Source organism: Podarcis vaucheri (genome assembly GCF_965113315.1).
Source record: "Podarcis vaucheri genome assembly, chromosome: 8".
NCBI lineage: Eukaryota > Metazoa > Chordata > Lepidosauria > Squamata > Lacertidae > Podarcis > Podarcis vaucheri.
The window spans coordinates 31,896,014-31,917,347 of NC_138766.1; the positions used below are offsets into that span (position 1 = coordinate 31,896,014).

At 45.5% G+C, this 21,334-nt stretch overlaps 1 protein-coding gene across 1 annotated transcript; it reads left to right on the forward strand.

Moving 5' to 3' along the window:
- Positions 1 to 10,472: 10,472 nt before the first annotated feature.
- EDN1 (endothelin 1) lies at positions 10,473 to 18,068 on the forward strand. Its single transcript, XM_082236034.1, has 5 exons — positions 10,473 to 10,872; positions 12,670 to 12,832; positions 14,506 to 14,652; positions 15,307 to 15,420; positions 16,569 to 18,068. The coding sequence occupies exons 1-5, from the start codon at positions 10,821 to 10,823 to the stop codon at positions 16,708 to 16,710; spliced, it is 618 nt and encodes a 205-aa protein (XP_082092160.1). The 5' UTR covers positions 10,473 to 10,820; the 3' UTR covers positions 16,711 to 18,068.
- Positions 18,069 to 21,334: the final 3,266 nt, after the last annotated feature.

Genomic DNA, 21,334 nt, shown 5'->3' on the forward strand with positions numbered 1-21,334 from the left:
GGAGTTGCAGGCTTGAGTGTGAACATTTGGGAGAGAATTATTTTTAAAACTTTCAAAACACAAAGCTCCAGAAAGCATCCAAGCCAGAAAAAAATAGTTTAAGTCTAAAACTGGAGATACAGTCTGGAACACGTGTGCGTCTTTTCCCCCTCTCTCAAATTTGGAGAAACCAGTTAATATGGTGGCATTGTTACATTTCGTCTGTTTTTCGTGGCACAATTTAGTGGTAATAGTAGAAATCTACTAGGGATGGGGGAGAAATTTGCTTCAGGTCACCTTTAAAGGTGAACTTACTTTATTTGCTCTTTCCCAAAACAAGACATGAACTGAAACGCAGCCATCCTTCACAATTCCACGCTTCCCCAAATTTTTGCAGTGCAGTTCTCCAGTTCTATTGAGGGGGAATTACTTTGTAAAACTCTATTTGGCAAAGTTGCACATGAAATGTGCATATTAGGAAATATCCACACTCAAATGTAGATTGATTTTCACTGACTTAAAAAACACATCACAAACCGATGTGGAAAACCACATTTAAGACTGGAAAAATGAGAAACAGAGAGAAAAACTGAATTTCCCCCCCACTCCACCGGCCTTCCCCAGCTTCTGCATCAGTCTGGTCCTTTGTGAAGGACCACCTCCTTCCCTATAGACCATTTCAGGTGTCAAGATGGGCAGAGGGTGCCCTCCTGGTAATTCCTCCACTCTGGGCAGCATGGAGGAGAGTGCAGTCTCTCTTGCAGCTCCCAAAATGTGGAATTCTCTCCCCACAGAGGTGCATCAAACATCCTTGTTAAATAGTTTCTGTCATTTGCTAAGATGCAACTTTCTACCCTGGTCCTTAACAGCTAAATAGTTCTGTGGGGCAACCTCTGTTGTCTGATGCAGTCTTTCATTTGTTTTAAATTATTTTGTTGGATTTTATGAGATGATATGGTGGTAATCTGCCCTGGTATCTGGGAGTTACCTGGGAAGAGGAACGGATTATTAAACCAGCTCTGTGAGGGGAACAGAGGTCTCCAGAGAACTCTCAGCAAGTGACGCGGGTGGCGCTGTGGGTTAAACCACAGAGCCTAGGACTTGCAGATCAGAAGGTCGGCGGTTCAAATCCCCACGACGGGGTGAGTTCCCGTTGCTCGGTCCCTGTTCCTGCCAACCTAGCAGTTCGAAAGCACGTCAAAGTGCAAGTAGATAAACAGGTACCGCTCCGGCGGGAAGGTAAACGGCGTTTCCGTGCACTGCTCTGGTTCGGCAGAAGCGGCTTAGTCATGCTGGCCACATGACCCAGAAGCTGTACGTCGACTCCCTCGGCCAATAAAGCGAGATGAGCGCCGCAACCCCAAAGTTGGTCACGACTGAACCTAATGGTCAGGGGTCCCCTTTACCTTTAAGGACTCTCAGCACCCTTAGCAAGGTACTACAGCTCCCAGGATTCTTTGAGGCAAAGCATGACTATTTGTAATGGCATGATACTGCCTTAAATGTATAGTGCAGGTGGGGTCTGAAGTCATGTGCCTGAAGTTCAGCATGGAGAGTGCCTGTCTAATAGCAGCTGGGAAGGAGCACCACAAGTTTGGGGCTCAGTACTGAATACACGGTGAGCAGCCAGAGCCCTGTGACTGGTCAATTGCTTCATGGGGTGGTGTGGTGAGGCATCAAAGAGACCAAAGCCCTGCTTTTTTTATTTACATATTTATCTCTTTTTTAAAAAAATAAATCATAAAGTAGCTGACAGCTAGGATAATAAAATATAATCAGTACAAACCAGATGGTAACAGGCAGCATACACCCAAAATAAACAAGTCAGCATTAGCAGACAATCATAAAAAGCCTTCTGGACTTTTTTTTTTAATGTTTCTAAAGAAGAAGAAAAAGGACAAAAGACTTTGCTTGGAGGGGTGGGGGCAGACTGGGATCAGGACAGCACACCCCAGACTGCCCTATATATGTTCAGTAGAAGGCTTTTTAAACAGTCCCCGCATGCGATCAGGGACTCTGCAAAACAGCAAGCAAGCAAGCAAACAAACAAACAAACAAACAGGGTCCTAATTGCATCCATCCAGTTTATACACCTGTAGGGTCTGCAATGTCTACGAACATCTTCAACAAGATTAGGGGTTTGGAAGGGCTGTTGCTGTAATCTGACACATGCACACTACACATCTATGTTCAATGTTCCTAGACTACTTGCCGGAGCAGGACTAGCACTGGAAATTAATCCCTTTAAAACCACATATGTACAGAACTTCAACCACATGCAGCTTTGCAAAGACAGCCTCGAACAGCCTTCTCTGCTTCCTTCCATCAGGCTCCCTATGGACCCCTGCCCATTACCAGTTAGTGTGAGCAAAAGAGCCACAATGAGGGCTTATAAACACCTAGGGCTATCCAAGAAGGAACTGCGAACTTCTTCAAAATGCACTGAAGTGAAAAAACAAACAGACAGACAGGGGGAAGGGGAGGATTATTTCAGGGGGATTAGAAGGTCAAAGGCCTCCAGGAGAAAAGCAAACCAGAATCCATGCAAAGCCATTACCGCAAGATCAACCAGACAGACAAATCGGAGGGCTCATTCCTGGTCTGTTTTGGATGATGTTTAGCTCTAGGACAGAACGTTCCTTGCCTCATGGACAGACACTGGAGATCATCCTCTCCACGATGTGTTCCATCAGTATAGAGTGTCCCCTGGATCTTCTTGCAGGTCTGGGCAATTTGTGACCCACCTAGCTGCATGGTGGCCAGCAACCATGTGTTGTGGCCAAATAGCTGTAGAGCATCTACTTTGCAAAGTCCCAGGTCTCTAGCATCTCTAAGTACAGCTGGGGAAAACCCAGTTTGAAATCCTGGCAAGCAGCTGCAGGTCAGTGCGGACAATAGCATGCTAGATGACTCGTGGTAAGGCAGCTTCTATTTTAAAATATTCATTCTGTTTGGTATGGCATCAATAACTGGGTTGTACCTGGCATCCACTGGTTTTCAGCTGGTCGGCTGGGATCCACTACAGGCTCCCAGCCTGATCTAAGATGCAATTTGACAGCAGCACTAGCACAATACAATTTTATGGTAGAAGGTAATCCCCAGATGCATGTTTGGGTTAAAGAAGGTTCCCAGGGTCTAAAAACACAGAAAACATCTGTGGTAAATGACTGATTAACCATAAGACATATAGGTAAAGGTAAAGGGACCCCTGACTGTTAGGTCCAGTCGTGGCCGACTCTGGGGTTGCGGCACTCATCTTGCTTTATTGGCCGAGGGAGCCGGCGTACAGCTTTTATAAGACATATAACCGCTGATAAAAGAGGAGGTGGAGGCTCAGTGAGCAGATTATTCTGCCAGCTTGTCAGATGTTGTCACCATCCCCCGTGACAAGCCTTTTAAATGTACTTTAGCACTCTCCAAAGTGCCTTTCTCTAAAGTATTATGATTAATTGCATTTATATCGCACCATTCCTCCAAGGAGTTCATAACAGTATACACTAGCTCTTCCCTTTTTCATTTTTACATCAACCCTGCGTGTTATGGTCAGCCAGAGGAATAGTGACTGGCCTGAAATCACTCTGTGAGCTTCCTGGCAGAGTGGGGATTTAAATCTGGGTCTCTGCAGTCCTAGTCCAACTCTCGAACCATACTACCTCTCAAAAGTTGCTGGATTTCAGTGGGTCTCCTCTGAATATATTTTACGTTAGATATCAGCCCTTGGCTATAAACACCCGGGGACCTATCAGATCCTCTCTCCCATCAGCTGCTGACATATGGGCAAGGCAAGAAGGCAGTGCCATACACCCAATCAATAAAAGCGCTGTAAACAAATCCCACTGCAGCTGATGCACTCCCAAATTCTAGCTTGCGTTGACTCCGTTCCCTGTTTGCTAATATGAAAGTTTAGAGCAAAGCGCCACCGTGTGGCCTGATGCATTCACTAAAGAAGAGTCCATTGAATAGCATCTTTTGATTTTTCTAGGCGTAATGTAATAGCAGGCACAGGCCTAAAAAAGAGAGAGCTCATAATGACAGGCAGCCTTACAATGCAAAAACAAAACAAAACCCACAAACCAAAAACCCTCCCTTCCTACAAAGACATTTAAAAGAGGTATATGTTAATCAGCCCAAGGCCTGGTTGAAAAGGAATGTTTTTGCCTGGCGCCTAAAGGTATATAATGAATAATAATAGTCCAGGAACATCTGGAGAGCCAGCCTTGCTCTACAGCCATGAGAAAAGATACAGTGGCTCTTGCATGCTGGTCTACCAGTCCAGAACTTCAGCTGCTGCTCTCTCCAGCCTCCTTTCTTCCCTATCTTCCTGCTGTGGGGGCAGAACTAGCTCTTTGCTTCCTGCAGCAAGCATGAGAGGCAGCACGGCCAAGGAGCGTGGAGGGGAAATACCGAGATAGGTTTCAGGGAAACCTCCCAACATAAATCCTGGCTACGCCCATAGACTCATGGGCATTCAATGAAGCTGAATGTTGGAAGATTTAGGAGAGTTAAAATGTTGCTGGAAACCACCGGAGGGCAGAAGGCTCTTCTGCTCATGTTCACCTTGTTGGTTTTCCGCAGGCATCTGACTGACCACTATAAGAACAGAATGTTGGACTGGGTGGGCCAGGGGCCTGATCCTGCAGGCTATAGTCCTTTTCTTATACTAGAGGTATATCACCCTTTCGTCTGTGGTCCTGGAGGAATGCAATTAGCATTAAAGAGATATCACCCAAGAATGCATGCATGGGAAGAAACATACTTGCTGGCAAGGAAACACAGTATTACATCTGGGGTTTTCAAAGGCTGAGCAGATAGCTTCAGAACAACATGGTGCCTTATCAGCACACTGGCATGGGATAAACATGGTATATGAGTGAGTGAGTGAGTCAGTGTCAATTTCCTCCCCCCCCCCACTCCCTGCCACCCCTTCCATCTTTCCATAAACACATTTATTTGGCTAAATTCTGGTGCCAACCTTTCTCTGGCAAGCCCCATCCTTTAAATACTTGTGACACAAGTGGGTACCGGTATTCAGCTAAAGAGGCAAACACAGTGATGGAGGAAGGTTTCGGCAGCTCCTTTTCTGCTTCAACCTGCAATCTTAAAAGGCACAGGAGCTCCACAGAGTGTGGTTGGTGGGGTGGGGGTGGGGAGAGCGCTAAATGCAAGCTACAGGTTACAGAATCACAGCAGTTGTACCCCATTTTTAAAGATACTAATATGGAGCCATCAATAGCTCTATAAGGCCCTAAGAACTTGACTCTCTCATAAACAGATGTTTCATGCAGACCAAAAAGACCTCTGAGGATCAGGAGGCCTGGGCTGCCTTTCCAATAGTTTGCAATTTAGCAGCAATCACTTCGCAGCAGAAAGCAGGCCAGTTGGAGCTCACCCCCCTTTTATCTTTTTTTCTTTATCCCCCATTTAAGAGAGAAAGAGAGGGAAGAAGGAGATATACAGATATATATAATGTCACCTTCCAAAGATCAGGTATGTCAGGTCCCTGCCCCAACAGGTTTACAATCTAAAACAAGCACAGTGAAATGAGAGAGGGAGCGAAGCATGTGACTCCTTCAGTTGCCTGTACTTAGGCTTAGTTACAACAGTGACAAGAGGGATAAGCCAAACCTGAACCATACATGCTATAATAAGCCCTTGTTTCCACACCTCTCCCGCCCCGTCGAAACAGTGGCCCTTTTGCTCGCTCTGTGCAATGCAGCAACGCAGCTAAGCCCCGCAGGGCCTTCGCTTTTGGTTTCCCTTTCTATCTCTGCGTTCCTTTTGAATTCTGGAGCTTCCCGCTCTCCTTTTGTTTGCCTGAAAAGGCTCGAAATAATACACACGGTATTTTTGAAACCACTCTCATTCTTTCTTTCCCTCAAGTCAGGGGAACATCCATCCCCTCATAATTAGGGTGTCTGTCAGTCAGTCCTTTCCTCACACACCCCCGGCCAATTGTCCCCCAATTGAAGCTCCTCTCCTCTATTGTCTCCTTGCAGCACCTCCGTGAGGAGACTCGCGGGATTAGCGGGGCTTTGAAGTCGTGTCCCGGGCTCCAGGCCCGCCCTCGCGAGCAAGGCCGCACATGGGTATTCTTCCAACTTCAAACATCTGCGGAGCTCAGTACCTAATTACAGCCGTTGCCTTTGCAGGGCCTGAGGTTTTAAATGGCAGCGGGCCACTGGCAGCCTACTTTTTTTGGGGGGGGGGGTTGGCCCGGCTTTCAAACGGTGAGCATCCCCCCTGAAAGTGATGCAAACTGACAAGACTATGGCACTTTGGAATGACCACATGGCCGAAGCTTTTGAGCAGCTGGCTCTCCAGCTGGGAATGGGGGTGAGGAGCAGTGGCGCACAATAGATTTGGGCTTTTGCCCACTATGCAAGAGAGCTTCGGTTTCTTTGCCTCGTTTCCCCTACACATTGCCCCCCCATGCAATTTATCTTTTATTATCACTATTATTAGTATTGCATTTCTATCCCACCCCCTGCCAGGGGCATAAGGTGGCTTTCATATTTTTCTTCCTCCCTGTTTTATCCTCGCAACAACTCTGTGAGTTGGGCTAGCCGCCCAGGGTCACTCAGTGAGCTTCATGGCCGAAGGAGGGATTTGAACCCTGGTCTCCCAGGTCCGAGTCCAGCAGTCTTAACCACTGCACTACACCAGCAATGTTAGGCTGTTGTTCAAAGCACAGGAGCAAGGGCTAAGAGGGGGGAAAAGGTGGCCGAAGTAGTTTAATTAAAAGCGGGGTGGGCGTGGGGGAAATAGCCATCTCTGGGCAACCAGATAACAATTTTAAAGTAAGGGATGCTCAGGGGTGATTTAGACTGTAGCCTTTCCATCAGTCTCTGCTGCTGTGTCTTTAACAGCAGCCATGATTCTGCAGGAATTAGCAGGCCAAACTATCCTCATTGCTCTATGTACAAGTTGCTAAGATCAAAAGAAGAGTCCATTGAATCAGAGCAAAGGACGCTTTAGGCCAGTATCCCCATTTGTCAATGGCCTTGTGGGAGAGGAGCTAGAAGCGAAGGAGGCTTCTGGTGGGGAACCTGTGAGCCTCCAGATGCTGCAGGACTACATATCCCATCCCGCCCACCCCCAACCATTAACCATGCTAGATGGGACTGATGGGAGCTGGAGTCTGACCACACCTGAAGCTGCCAGCCACAGGTTTTCCATCCCTGGGCGAAACTTTCTCAAGCCAGTCTACGACAAAGATTAAAGTCGCTCCCTTTTCTTCCCAGTCAGGTGGTGGAAGCATGACTTGGGGGAGATGTGCGAGGCTCATGAAGAGGACTGGACTAGTTTTGCAGGTCAGAGCTTCCCCATCCCTGCCCTTTTGCTATGGAGGCAAAACAGGGTTATTCGAAAAGAAGGTAGTGGCCCCTACAAATTTTGAGGGTTCCTTAGGTATGCTGAAGTAGAGAACTTTGCAAATCAAAACAATACTTTAAAAAACCCACTTCACAAGAACTTGTAACTTTACAGGATACAGAGAGAGAGAGAGAGAGAGAGAGAGAGAGAGAGAGAGCGCACGTGCTGTGGTGGCAGGAGGGTAAGAAACTGGATTATACAGTTAAGTGCTAATTGTGACCCTCCCAAGCATTTTGTGGGTCTTTTTATTAAAGGTAGGAGGGCACAGTGAGTGAGGAGCAGCAGTTTAAGCCTTCTCTCCACCATAGTTTGTATAATATGTAACATGCAGAACATCCAGTGCTATTTTTCTAGAAAAAGAGATGACTGAGGTCACTACAAACTTCTCCCTCGTTTTCTTAGAATGGCAATGCACCCATCTGAGGGGAGATGGAGCTGAGTTCTGGTGAGTTTTGGCTGAAAAAGGCCATGATTACATCACATAATAATATAAATGTGAAGCTGGGGTGACAGTGGAGGAGGAATAATACCACAGTGATAAACCAGAGAGAACTTGCAGCCATTTAATTAGAGCCATACAGAGAGGTAGATAGTGTAGTAACTGGTGGAAACGACTAACTGCCTCTTTCAAGGTTTGGTCTTAGGGCAGTGAGCTCTATTGCTGCTATTGGAGCCCCTAGCAAATTGCCCCAACATCACCCATTGGTAGTTTCAAAACAAAATATTTATAATCATCCAAATGTAACCCATTTCAAAATAATAAAAAACCCCACAAATGCCTTTTTTCCTTCCTTGTCTAATATTCATACATTGCTGTGCAATAAAAATACCTTTGCCAATGCACAGTCTTTCCTCCAGCAAGCCCAATGCATTCCAAAAGAAAAGAAATGCATTGATGATTCACTTGGATTGTAGATGCATTTCCTGAAATAAGAAATCTTGGAAGCAGCCCCAAACACCATAAAAAAAATATGGCACATCATTAAGCAACAGACTTGGCAAGTTCAAACATGCTTATGACACAGAAAACTGATTAAGGTTAGAGGTACTCTTGTTTCATGCAGTAGTGTTGCCCGTTTTTGAAATAATTTTTTAAAAATCATGGAACAAAGGCTACCAGTGGCTAATAGCAATGTTGGCCATGCACTACTTCTGAGTGCCTCTGATTTGCCGTGACTCACAAGTGGGGAGAATGCTTTAGCCCTCGGCTTCGCACAAGCATCTGTGAGAAATGGGATGCTGGGCTAAATGGTCCTTTGCTCTGATCCAGCAGGATGTCCTTAAGTACAGTTGTATTTTTAGTAATGTTTTATCCGATTTGTCATTAATAAAAAAACCTCCCATTGCAATATACCAGAACTGGGGGAACCTTCCCCCATCCTCTCAACACCTCCCATGGTTGTTGAAACCACTGACTGGGGTTGCCGGGAGCTGGAGTCCAGTAACACCTGAAGAGCCACAGGTGAACCACACCTGTTATAAAGGCCTTGGATTTAATACACTCTGGTCTCGAATACACATAGAAAACAGGGCAGTTGCTACCTCCATCTCATTCCTTCTTTACAAAGAAATTGCTTGTAGTACGCCACACTCACCAGGCATAGTTAGTTTATGGATCTGGGATAGCTCCAGTGGCTCTTAATCTCAGAGTTGTGGGTTTGAGCCCCACGTTGGACACAAGATCCCTGCATTGCCAGGGGTTGGACTAGATGACCCTCACGGTCCCTCCCAACACTACGATTCTACAAGTTTATGACCACAAACTACAGTGGTGGTAGCTGGTGCAGTTGGTTGCTAAAAGGCGATTAGACAAATCCACAGGGATTAGACCCCACCCCCACCCCTTGCCCACGCTAGGTAAAAATGGAACTATTGCCGTCTGTACTCAGAGGCCGTGTCGCTCGGATTGCTACATGCTGGAGCCAAGACAAGATAGCTCCCTCTCTGTATCCTTCTTGCAAGTTTCCAAGGGTAGCTGCTTGGCGACTGACGAAAACAGGGCGCCAGACTGGATGGAGCTTTTGTCTGATCTGGAAATATTATTATTTTTTATCCATAAAAAGTTCTTATTTCACTATCCAACTGTATACTCCCAGGCACGCTTGCAATGTGTAGACCTGGAGCCTTGAAATGACCTAAAAACGCAGGGAACCTGTGGCTTGCCGGAGGTTGCATGAGCCCAACTCCCATAATCTCTGACCACTGGTCATGATAGCAGTAGGACTGGCCACAGGTCCCTCCTCCCATTTCAAGGCTGCCGTGCAAGCTGTGAATGTTAACGTGGGTAGCGCTGTGGGTTAAACCACAGAGCCTAGGACTTGCTGATCAGAAGGTCGGCGGTTCAAATCCCCACGACGGGGTGAGCTCCGGTTGCTCAGTCCCTGCTCCTGCCAACCTAGCAGTTCGAAAGCATTTCAAAGTGCAAGTAGATAAATAGGTACTGCTCCGGCGGGAAGGTAAACGGCGTTTCCATGCGGTGCTCTGGTTATCCAGAAGTGGCTAATTCATGCTGGCCACATGACCCAGAAGCTGTACGCCGGCTCCTTCGGCTAATAAAGCGAGATGAGCGCTGCAACCCCAGTTGGTCACGACTGGACCTAATGGTCAGGGGTCCCTTTACCTTTAATGAATGCAGGGGGTAGTGGTGGGCCTTCCAGGTGTTGCTGGTCCCCCATCAGCCTCAGCCAGTATGGCCAGTGGTCAGGGGTGTTAGGAGTCCAGAAATATCTCGAGGGACCCCGCAGTGAAACCCCTCCCCCCCCCCGCTGAATAAATGCTAACTCAGGCCCAGAATTGAAGGTAGTAAACCATCGCTGTCTTTTGCATATATATTGGGGGGCGATTTCCCGTGGCCGCCTCCCTCTCCTCCCGCCTTTCAAAACCTGACCCGAAAGAAATCCCACTGCCGTTTCCAAGCGCGGGCAGCGGGCCAAAGCCCCCCCAGGCGCAGCAGAGGCCGCGACGGTGCGCCCCCTGGCGGCCGCGCGCTGGAGGCGCCCTTGGCCCGCGGGATTTCGGTCTTTCCGAAAGGTCTGCTCCGGGTATTTATTTTCCTGTGCAACCCTGCCCCTGCCTTGCCAGACGGCGTCTGCCTCAGAAGCTCGCAGCGATTTCCTCCCGAGCCTGCCCTTATCTCGCTCTGCACGTTGCCTCTCGGTGACTAATGACACAATAACATTGTCTCGGGATAAAATAAAGTAGGAGCGCTGTTTACTCCGCTCTGTAGGGGAGCGGTATAAAAGGAGCCGCCGAGAGCCAGCGCGGGCAGAAGCTCGCAGGGAGCCTCGCTGCAACACGGAGACGCAGCCTCACTGCTGCCTAGCGGATTGCGGAGTCCTTTCGTCTTCCTTGGATCCTTGGCGAGCAAGCACAGTCGCTCGGCTACTACCTGCAACCTGCTGCGGGAGCAAACGGGCTTTAAAGGGGGAGTTCCATTCGCTTGCCTTGGGTTTACCAGAAGAGTCGTCGGAATGGATTACACGCGACTGATCCTTCCCTTGCTCTTTGTGATCAGCCACACAGGTAAGCTGAGGAATCCGCTGCGCTTTCTTTCTTTTTTTACCCCCCCGGGGGGGGGGAGAGAGTGATAATGCATGCTACGCCTACCCCCTCCACTCCCGTTTTTCCAAGTTCCCACTGCAAGCGTGCCTAGGTCAAGAGTGTACTTTTGCTGGTAGACTGCGTCCAGCCGAGGAAGAGTGATAAGGCTCTGGGGTCACTGGCCTGAAACTCTCTTCTACCTGAGCGCTGGTTTCTTCGCTTTGCTTGCTGCCAAGGTGTTAAGAAGCGCCTCGGCTGCGATCCACAAGGCCGTTAACCCGGAGTGGCTGGTTTTAAACCAGATTCCTCCCTCTGAGAGTTAACGCGATTTTATGGCGGATAAATGTTTGGTGGCATGTGCACCACACACAGAGTAAACGAGTATTCTGCCGCTACTGGTTTTGTGGTTGGGAAATTTCAATTATTTAAAGGGTTTTTTTCTTTTATATGCCCCGTCTCATCCCTTCGAGCGGATTTTCTCGACCTCGTTCAATCTCTACGAATAATTCTGCATTGACATGTTGAGCCCAGGGAGGTAACCTGGATGGCATTTCGGACTAAGGGCATCCTGGTTTTACCGCACTCCTTTGCAGAGCTAAGTGCTCCCCCAAACCCCATTCCTTTGAACAGACTTTGGCACGCTAAAGACACCCACAAACTCCACATGCGGAGCAGTTGGGGGGGCACCCGCCGCCGGTGAGAATTACAAGCGGCCTGCCCCTGCCTACTCGGATGTAAACCCTAATAATAAAAAGGTACAACTAGCCCGTCCATTGCCTAGAAATCGCAAATTGCCTTACCTGATCTGATTCTGGCTCCGCTTTAGCCTCCGTAGCATACCTATACCTACCCTTCACAAACATTATTCGAAAGATGCTCAGGATCGCATTTTTCCCCTTAGTGAGCATCTTCAGAATAAGCGCAGGGACTCTGGATTCGCCTATTTAATGGAGCTCGTTGCGATTGTATGAATTCAAGGAGTCGAGCTACCCTCCCTAGACTGGGGAATAAGCCCCCACTGAATACAAGGGTTGCTTCCCAGTAGGCTAGGTTACGATTTTTCCACAGGTGCCAACTTAAAATATTTGGGGGGGGGGGCAGGTAAGCCTTGTCCCGCAGGATCCTCCACAAGAAGCCACACGCACACAGCATTTGAATGGCAATGCCCATCAACTGCGGCGGACGCTAGCGACCCCCTCAAATACTTTATTGGGGAGGCGAAGGGACCTAGGCCCCTAGGAGTTGGTTCTTATGTCACGCAGGATCAGGAGTTGAGGGAAAGCGAGGTGGAGTGGAGTGGAGTGGAGGGGTGATGAACTGGGTCTAAGGCCCCCCTCGGAGGGCATCCCCAAGGCAGCCACCGCTCCGGCTCTGCGGTTCCTCCAACCATGTGTGAAAATGGATTTAAGACTCATCAGCTGCTTGCATGGCGCCATAAAACAGAAGCACTCCGGTTTAAAAGCCCTTGCGCTCCGTCCCCCTTAGATTTCCCCTTCCTCTGCTGCCTCGGATCAATAACGTCAGCCAAAAAAGCTGCGTCTTTATTAACAGCCACGTGGAGCATGTTTCCCGGTAACGACGATCGCCGCGTGTCCCTGATAAACCTTGCGCTGCCCTGAGCGTCTCCTGCGAGCCGCGCTGCCTGCAGGCATGGCAGCTGCTCCCGTCTCCTTTCCGAATAGCGCGCCTTCCCTCCCGGCCAAGCTCCGATAGGAGCGCCTGCCTGTCTCGTGGCTTCTTTCCCCTTTGCTCAAGCGCTGCTCTTTCTCTCTCCTGCAGCTGCTGCAGACGCGGAGCTCGGCACCTCCGAGAGCGCCCAAAGGCAGCCTTCGAGCGCCCCCTGGCCGCTGCGCAGGTCTAAGCGCTGCTCCTGCTCTTCCCTGATGGATAAGGAGTGTGTCTATTTCTGCCACCTGGACATCATCTGGATCAACACTCCCGAGTGAGTACCGCCTCCTCCTTGGAACTAAGCCATTAATGCAGTTTTTTATTATTGTTATCGCGGCGAGGTTGCTGCTTGCGGTTGTGGCATAATTAGCCTGCTAATTCCTCCTTTAAAGTAAGCTCATCAGCTCATCTGTCTGGTGCTCTCTCTGGGCCGTAATCACAGCACCAGTCTGGTACCAAGCGGAAGGCTAAGTGTATCTTAGACTTTGCATAGTGCTAGCCGGAAAAAAAAATCACAATTTTTTAAAAGCAATTAAGCACCAAAGCATTTCACGTTGGTGCAATAAAAGTACAAATCAAGGCATTGCTTTCTGAAAGTATCACTTCACTAATAGTACCTTTAGTGGATTCAGATGTAACTCTCGCAAAGTCCAAAAGGGCTTACTCTCAAGTAGGTGTGTAGGATTGCAGCCTTAATGGTTGCGATTGTAATCCCTGAAACCAGTGGGATTTAAGTAGCTTTATAGGTGCATCCTAGGATATTCTAGGACACTTCTTAATGACAGAAGAAGACTTGAAGTAACATGAAGAATGCTGAGGGTTGCATTTTACTTCCAGGAGAGTAGTGGCTCATTATATGAAACAAGGTTTGCTTATGAATAAACATGCTTACTAACTCCCGCTTTTCATGCTATTCTAGTCCTAAACAAATTTTAAATTCTTCTGAAATGAATTTGTACTAGGCTGCTTAATGGCTAAAAAGTTAAAGCCAGTTAAATTGTTTTGTTTCAGGATTGTGTGTGCATTGGGGTAAGGTAAAAGAGTTGATTCGCCCAGAAACAAAATAATTTGCAGTGTTAGACTGAAATTTGTTGCTGGATTGTAGCCAAGAAGGGAGGGGAGGAATATCTTTAGCACATTCCGCTAAGACAGAATCTAGTCAAAAATTCTTTCAGTGGCTCCTTGCTGGCTCAGCATAATGTGTGGAAGGACCATGGTTAATCACCATTAGAGATTAGCAAAGAAAGGCCAGGAATGCTGTTGTCCAAAGAATTGTGTTGTATAATTAAAAGCACCATTGATAAGTGCACTGAAATGTATCTTTAAAAACCACCATCTGGCACTAACATCACCAATAGCATTTTAATTAGTTGCCTTAATAGTGTAATAATTGGAAGGAGGGCTTCATTGCTAAATAGACATGAATGGTGCAACTTATTTGTATTTTGAATTGGGAGAGAGCTCATTGCATGCTGATGAAGATGCATAACGAATCTTGAATTTTAACACATCTCACACAGCACAATGAATTCTGAATTTTAACACGTTTCGCACAGTGTGCAGAAGCAAACTTGGGTTTTGTCTTCAAGTAGGGACGTCCCCTTGACAAGTGTACATATTTGATGCCAGCGTTTGCAAACATCAATTTGTCTTGGTCACACACTATTGCGCTCCTGAAAATGAAATTTGTAAAGTTGCTCTAGGAGTCAGACTTAATATGTGTTCCCTCAAGTTTCAGTTGCGGCAGCTAACATTTGCTAAAATGCAAACTGGTGTTGCTTTTTCCACCAGCCTATGCAAATGTGTGTTAGAAGTCATTGGCAAACATGAGTTTCAATCTTTGGTGTGGCCAGAGTCCTTTTAAATCAACGCTCCTAACTTTTATTTCTGTGAGTGAAATTAAACAGTTCTCTCCCTCTTCTCTCTCTCCCCTCCCTCCAACGATAGGCGAATTGTGCCATATGGGCTTGGGAGTCCTTCCAGATCAAGGCGGTCACTGGGAGACTTACCTCTTGGAAGACATGGAAGATGCCAGTGTGCTAACCTAAAAGACAAGAAGTGCACAAGCTTCTGCGAGACTGGAAAAGAACACTGGTATGTTTTGGTTTGTTCTGTCCTCTTTCACCTGTGCTATAATGAATTGAGTGCTAGGTTCCAGTTTATTAGATACAGTTGTACCTTGTTTTGTGACCGGGATCCGTTCTGGAGCTCCGGCCGCTAGCCGAAAAGGACGCAGGGCAAAGCGCCGCGTCTGCGCATGCACGCGAAGCATGATTTAGCACTTCTGCACATGCACGAGCGGCAAAGCCGGAAGTAACCCGTTTCAGTACTTCCGGGTTTGCTGTGGATGTTCGCCAGAATGGACACTAGACGAAGCGGACATTCACAGAAGTATTACTGTACTAGGATAAGTATACTGTACATGAGTAAACCTGTGTGTGCGTAAAAGGCCACATTTTTTTTTTTTAAAGCTTAAGTGTAGCCAAAGAACCAGATTGGTATATAAAGTGTTGGACTCACATACTGTAAGATTCAAATCTCCATTCAGCCATGAAACTCATTAGTGATGTTTGGTCTCTTAGTCCAGCATACCTGTTAGGTTCTTGTCTAGTTAAAAACTGGTGTGTTGACAGGTATGGAGAAAAGCTAGGGTAAAAAAAAGAAATGTAATTGTTCATGATATGTAAATCATGCAAATGTCCTCATAGCTGCACCTCTTTTGCTCTTTCCTTTTAAAAATATAAACAGGACTCAGTCCACCACAGAGAAAGGCTGGAGAAATCTTCATAAAGATAGAGGTTGCAAAGGGCTTGGATTGAAATGTGCGTTCAGACAACTGGCTAACAGCAAGAAAATGAGAAGGTGAGTTTGTTATTTGATACCCTGTGGGGGAAAGGGTTGCGTGAAAGAAATGTCTGTGCAAGAGGGTATAAGCTGTGTTTAGTTCTCTTAAAAAATCTGGGAAAAGTGAAGCCTTTTGGTAGCTGGGGTAGAATCTTTGCACCCCAACTGTTACCTACACAGTTTCTTCATTGTATGGAACAGACTGCTTCATGGAAACCAGGAAGTGTTAGGAACAGGACCTTGGATCGGATAGATTTGCATTCAGTTGAATTGCCTTTAGGCTGACTTGGCAGATGTATTTTGCTCATATGCGAGCATCTAATTAAGCACCAAATATGGTGCCTGAAATAAAGTTTTCTCACAGACGAGACTGGCAGTGACCCTAAAGGGTGTTTTCCCCCCCTTTTAACTTTACCTGAAGCATATTGATCTCTTACTTTTGTGATTAATGTTGAGCATTATCTTGCAGAAAGTAATCCCATTTAATAAATTTATGTAAATATCCTGCTTCCAGAATGGGTTTGGCACTTCAAAGTGCTAAGTCTCTTCAGGGGAGAAATCATGCCTATGCAGTCCTCACAATAAATTAAATCCTGGCTGTGGATGACTGCAAAAAGTTCCACGTATGGACACCAAAATATACTGCATATACACCATTTAATGTACATGGAGGCAGCTTCTCATAATAAAAATTGAGGTGCAATGTGGGTTAGTTGTCATTCTTCCTTTTTGAAACAGTTGCTGCTTTTAACAGCAGACTGACACAGGGATTTAGCAAGTGAGACTTCTACCATCCCTTTGCTCCCTGCCATAAAACATGGCAGACCTTTAGGGTTATATTGAATCAACTTGAATTAGTATAGGACAGGTTTTCCCCAAATGGGTCTCTAGCTGCTTTTGGACTACAATTCCCACCATCCCTAACCACTAGTCCTGCTAGCTAGGGATGATGGGAGTTGTAGTCCAAAAACAGCTAGAGATCCAAGTTTGGGAAACCCTGGTATAGGAGTATGTGGATGTGTGTTTCGTTTAACATCTCAAAAGGTGGGAAGGAAAAGGTAGCAGAATTGCCATGTACAAGCATCTATACAATCTGGGTTACATGTGAATAGGAAGATCAGAATGTATGGTCTCTCGATTTATTTAATGGTTTCTTGTTTCTGCAGGTTGGATGCCATCGGTAATAGTATCAAAGCGTCTTTTAATATTGCCAAACTGAAGAGCAGGCTGCACAAACCAAAGCAGATGAAGCATAACCGAACATATCAAAAGCAAAATATTTGGGAAAGCCTGAAGACGACGTCTTAGTGGAAAGATCACCAACCCTAATCCTCGAGTCATCACGAATTACTGACAAAGCATTGCTGAAGCTCTGTTTTGACTTCTTAACATTCCACTCCAGGAAAAGATCAAGGAGTGTTGTTCTAAATATTAACTCTCTGAAAGTAGAGGAGGGCCCAAATAAATCTTCCCTTTGGACAGATGACAAAGCAGTTAAATACTGCCATCTTCTTGGAATTCCATTGAATGGGTTGGGTCAAAAAGCATCCCTTCAACTGGTTTTCTTTTTTCGGAGGGCTGTCAGATGAAGAAAAGGGCAAATCCTGGGCCCCATTTCTTAAGAGAGGGTAAAATTGAAGCAGTGATCTTATTTGGTTTGGCAGGCTTCTTTTAACATATAATGCAAGCTCTTTTGGGATCAAGAAGATCAGAAATGAAGAGGTCAAGATCTGAAAGAGAAGACTTGCATCGTTTTGACTTAAATTAAAATGGAAAATGACTGTGCTACTTTGATCAGGACACACATCCTACATAACAACTCTACCTCAAATGCTCTTATGTTGCACTCTTGCCAAAGTATTGTTATAACTTTTGTGTATGACCTTCAAGCATCTGTTACAACCTCTTATTTTTTAATCATTCATAAATGCCAGTAGCTCGCCATTTTGTAGCTCTGAACTTTCAAGGCTGCGGATAAAAGTGGTCTTCTACACTCTGTGCTAACAAAGGAAAGAAACTAACAGGCCCCATCCTAAAGATGGCACAGATTCCCGGGAAGTAGATCTCACTGCCTTTCTGCTTTTGCAGTGCAATCCTATGTCTTAACTTGGAAGCAACTCCTATTGAGCTCAATGGGACTTGCTCCCTGGTAAGTGTGTATACGATTGCAGCCTCAGATAAGCAAGCTTGGGATTGATGTGCACGAGCTTGGCAGAAATGAAGTTTAGCTTAACACAATAAACTGCATGAACACTCAGTGCAAGAGGAGATCTGACAGCATTTAGTGTAATGTGGAGATGCGGATAACTTAATATTCTAATAAGAGGTAGTTGCTGCATTGGCGCGATCTCTTGAAATGAAAGTCTGTATGGCAGCAGGTGGCTTAAAAATAAGACAAAAAAGCAGTGGATGTTCATAGCAGTGGGTTTATAAGACAATTCGCTGAATAAGGTCTGGATTGTAATTTTGTATGATGTGGCATATTTTTTAATCTATATATTGTATTTATATTCATGAAACTGACATTATATTTACCATGTTGAATATTCATTGAAACAGGCCATATTGGTCTATGCATGTCTTATGTATTTCTGTATGAAATTAGGGGAAATGCCTTACGTCTGTTAAGGTAAACATATAAGAAATAAATATTTTTAACTACTGCATTGGACTTTCTTCATGGTGGTGATTTAGCTTCATTATAGATGCTACAAGGTGGTGATTTAGCTTCATTATAGACGCTACAAGATTCATTCCAGGAGTTGAGGGACACAGTATTTTGTATATTGTATATCCCACTTCTCTTAATAACAAAACCTTTGCTCTGTGTCAAGAATTGGGAGGCTTGGCAATGACCCGGGTGTGGGTGGGGCGGATAGTGTGGGATGTTCTTATGCCTTTAACAGCAGTTTGTGTAGAAAAACAGGCAAACTTTTCACAACACAGAAGTGTTGAGTTATTTTCAGGTCATTTCTCTTTTTTCTAAACTAGGGCTGGAACCTTAGGTGTTGCTGGACTACAACTCCTATCAGTCCCAGATAGTGTGGCCAATGGTCAGGGATGATGGGAGTTGTAGTCTAACAACATCTGGAGAGCTAAAGGTTCCCCACTCCTCTAAACCAATAGAAATTATCGGTTGATACTACCTTTTGTCTGTACTTAACATCAGTCTGTAATACAAATTATCAGCAGAATCAATGTTATTGGGTTCTCTTGCTTAGTCCTACTTTCCAGGCTAGTGTATTTCCAACTATACCAGAGCAATAATGCAAAGATGTTATTGAACTCCCAACGTCCCTGTCTGTCAGAGTTGCAACCCAGCATTTGATTAACCTGTGCCTTCAATTACCGTTAATTACGGTGCAAGATTCAGTATTTTTAGTTCTAAAAATTAAAAGATCCCTTTTATTATTGTTACAAAAATATAATTTTAAAAGGTTTTCAGTTACAGTTCCTCTAGCTATCTCTGGGTATAGGATTTAGTGACCTCTTTTGGGAGCAGGAAACTCCTCCGTTGACCCACTCTTCCTTTTCAGCAACCGACCTTACCTCTAAAATAACAAATAAATACAAACAAATGGGCTTCAAAAACATATATGCAAAATTTAAGTATAGAAATAACCAGCATGTTTGCCCTATCTTGCTGTGGAATCCAAAACCCAGAATCACCCTGTAGAGATTATCAGACAGAAGCTTTTGCTGTATTGTTTCTGGTGCTCAGTTAAAAACTTTTTTCTTTCAGTAGGCCTACCTGGGCATGTGATTTTAACATACTTAAATTGCATTAGATACAATTGCTTTTAAAATGGCTGATTTTATATATATTTGACTTATTTTTAACATTCGCGTTTATCAGTATTTTATTTTAAACAAACATTTGAGCTTGTCCTTTGTAAACTGCTTACGGTGTCACTACTTTCAAGTAAGCAGAATATACATTTTTCTCAAATAAATAAATACAAATAACAATCTGCTGGGCTGCAGCGCACAACTGCCTGAGCCTCCCCACCCATTCGCGTCGCCAGTGACAGGGAGCTGCACAGAGGAAGTTGGCTGACGCGGAGTCTAACCACTGGCCCTTCTAGGGTAGCATTGCCTACTCTGACTGGCAGCTCCAGAATTTCTGAGGGGGAATTCCCAGTCTTACTCAGAGATGCTGTAACTTGAACCCAGAACCTTCCACATGCAAAACAGATGCTCTGTCGCTGAGCTACGACCCTCCCCCAAGTTCTCCCTCCTCTCTTTTTCTGCATTCTTGCTCTCCCCCCTTTTTCTCCTTTCACAGCCCCTTGAAGGTCAGAATTCAAACAGGTGTGGCCTTTCTCACCATTACACTTGCAGTCTGGGAAAGGCTTCAGGGCCTAAAGGCAGAAGAGGAAGGCAGGAAGTTGATGCTCCATGAGGTGAAGCAAGTGAGCAGCCTAGCAGGGGACTAGAAGCTGCTGAGGAAGGAAAGGAGGCCCAGACCTTGACAACTTTCTCTCTACTATCTCATGGGCCATTTCAGCAGGAGAGGCTTTCCTCACCACAGCGCTGTGGTGAAGGGAGAAGCTGCACCTGACAGAGTCTGCCCCCTGCTCTTCATTCCCTTCTTCCATTACCAGCAATCCAAATGCAACGCTTTCAATTCAGGTGAGATTTGAGATGCGTTTAGCTGAGGCTGTGTCCAGCTCGCGAAATTATCGGTGCTATTTTACACTGGTTTGACAGGATTTGGGCTTCATTTATCCAAACAAAGTTGGAGTGATCCAAATTATGATGCGGCGTGACCCATGTCATTCTCTTGTGATGTTTCCAGTGCTTTTCTTTTCTGGGGGGACGCAGGGGTACGCACACCCCTAAACATTTTGTGAATCTAAGTTTGGCCTCATTGAGGGGCAGTATTTCAACATGAGTAGGAAAATGAGAGTACAGTGGTACCTCGGGTTACATACGCTTCAGGTTACATGCGCTTCAGGTTACAGACTCCACTAACCCAGAAATATTACCTCAGGTTAAGAACTTTGCTTCAGGATGAGAACAGAAATTGTGTTCCGGCGGGGCGGCGGCAGCAGGAGGCCCCATTAGCTAAAGTGGTGCTTCAGGTTAAGAACGGTTTCAGGTTAAGAACGGACCTCCAGAACAAATTAAGTACTTAACCCGAGGTACCACTATACCCCTAAACTTTAAAAAAATAAAGCACTGGATGTTCCTAAATTGCAGTTGGCTCAGTCCAGCAAAATATTCCCTCCAAGTCATAAAGAAAATGCCATTGATAGTGCGCTCATATGTTTACAACTATGGTGAATAAGTGCATCCTTGACAATCTTTATTTTTCTTGTTTCTGTGAGGGGAGATGGGTGTACTCTAATGGTATTGGCTCCTAGGTTGACATCATCAATGTCATGACACTATTAATAGTTTTCTTGTTAATCTGTTTCTTTTTATAGCTGATTCCCCCCCCCCCCCGAATGTAGCCATTCCTCCTCCAAACGTGCACAGAATGAGGCTGATAAACGCTTATATAACAAAAACAAAGATAGGTCAACTGGCATTTTCCCATCTCAAAAGAAAATCTTGAGTCATGTTCCTGGAAAAACCAATATTAACACCATATATGGCTTTGTTTAATGGTTAGCTCCATCAATGGAATTTTTCAAAAAACACTTTAGACTTAAACCCAAAACGAGTTGTGCATACATTTTTTAAAAAGGAAAACTTGTTGCTATGTTACAATTACCTTTTTATTTTGGTAAATTCTAAGGCTGCAAAGAGTTTAAATTGAGGATTAATCACCTAAGGGAGCAATTATGCATAAGAAACTGGTGTAAAGTAAGCTGGTGAAAATTAAGCCGGCATAAAGTTATGTTAGACCTAAATCCCATTCAGGAGCAAGGCTGCTGTTGGTTGAGGAGGCGCAACCCTGTCAGAGGGAAATCAAGTCTTTAAAATA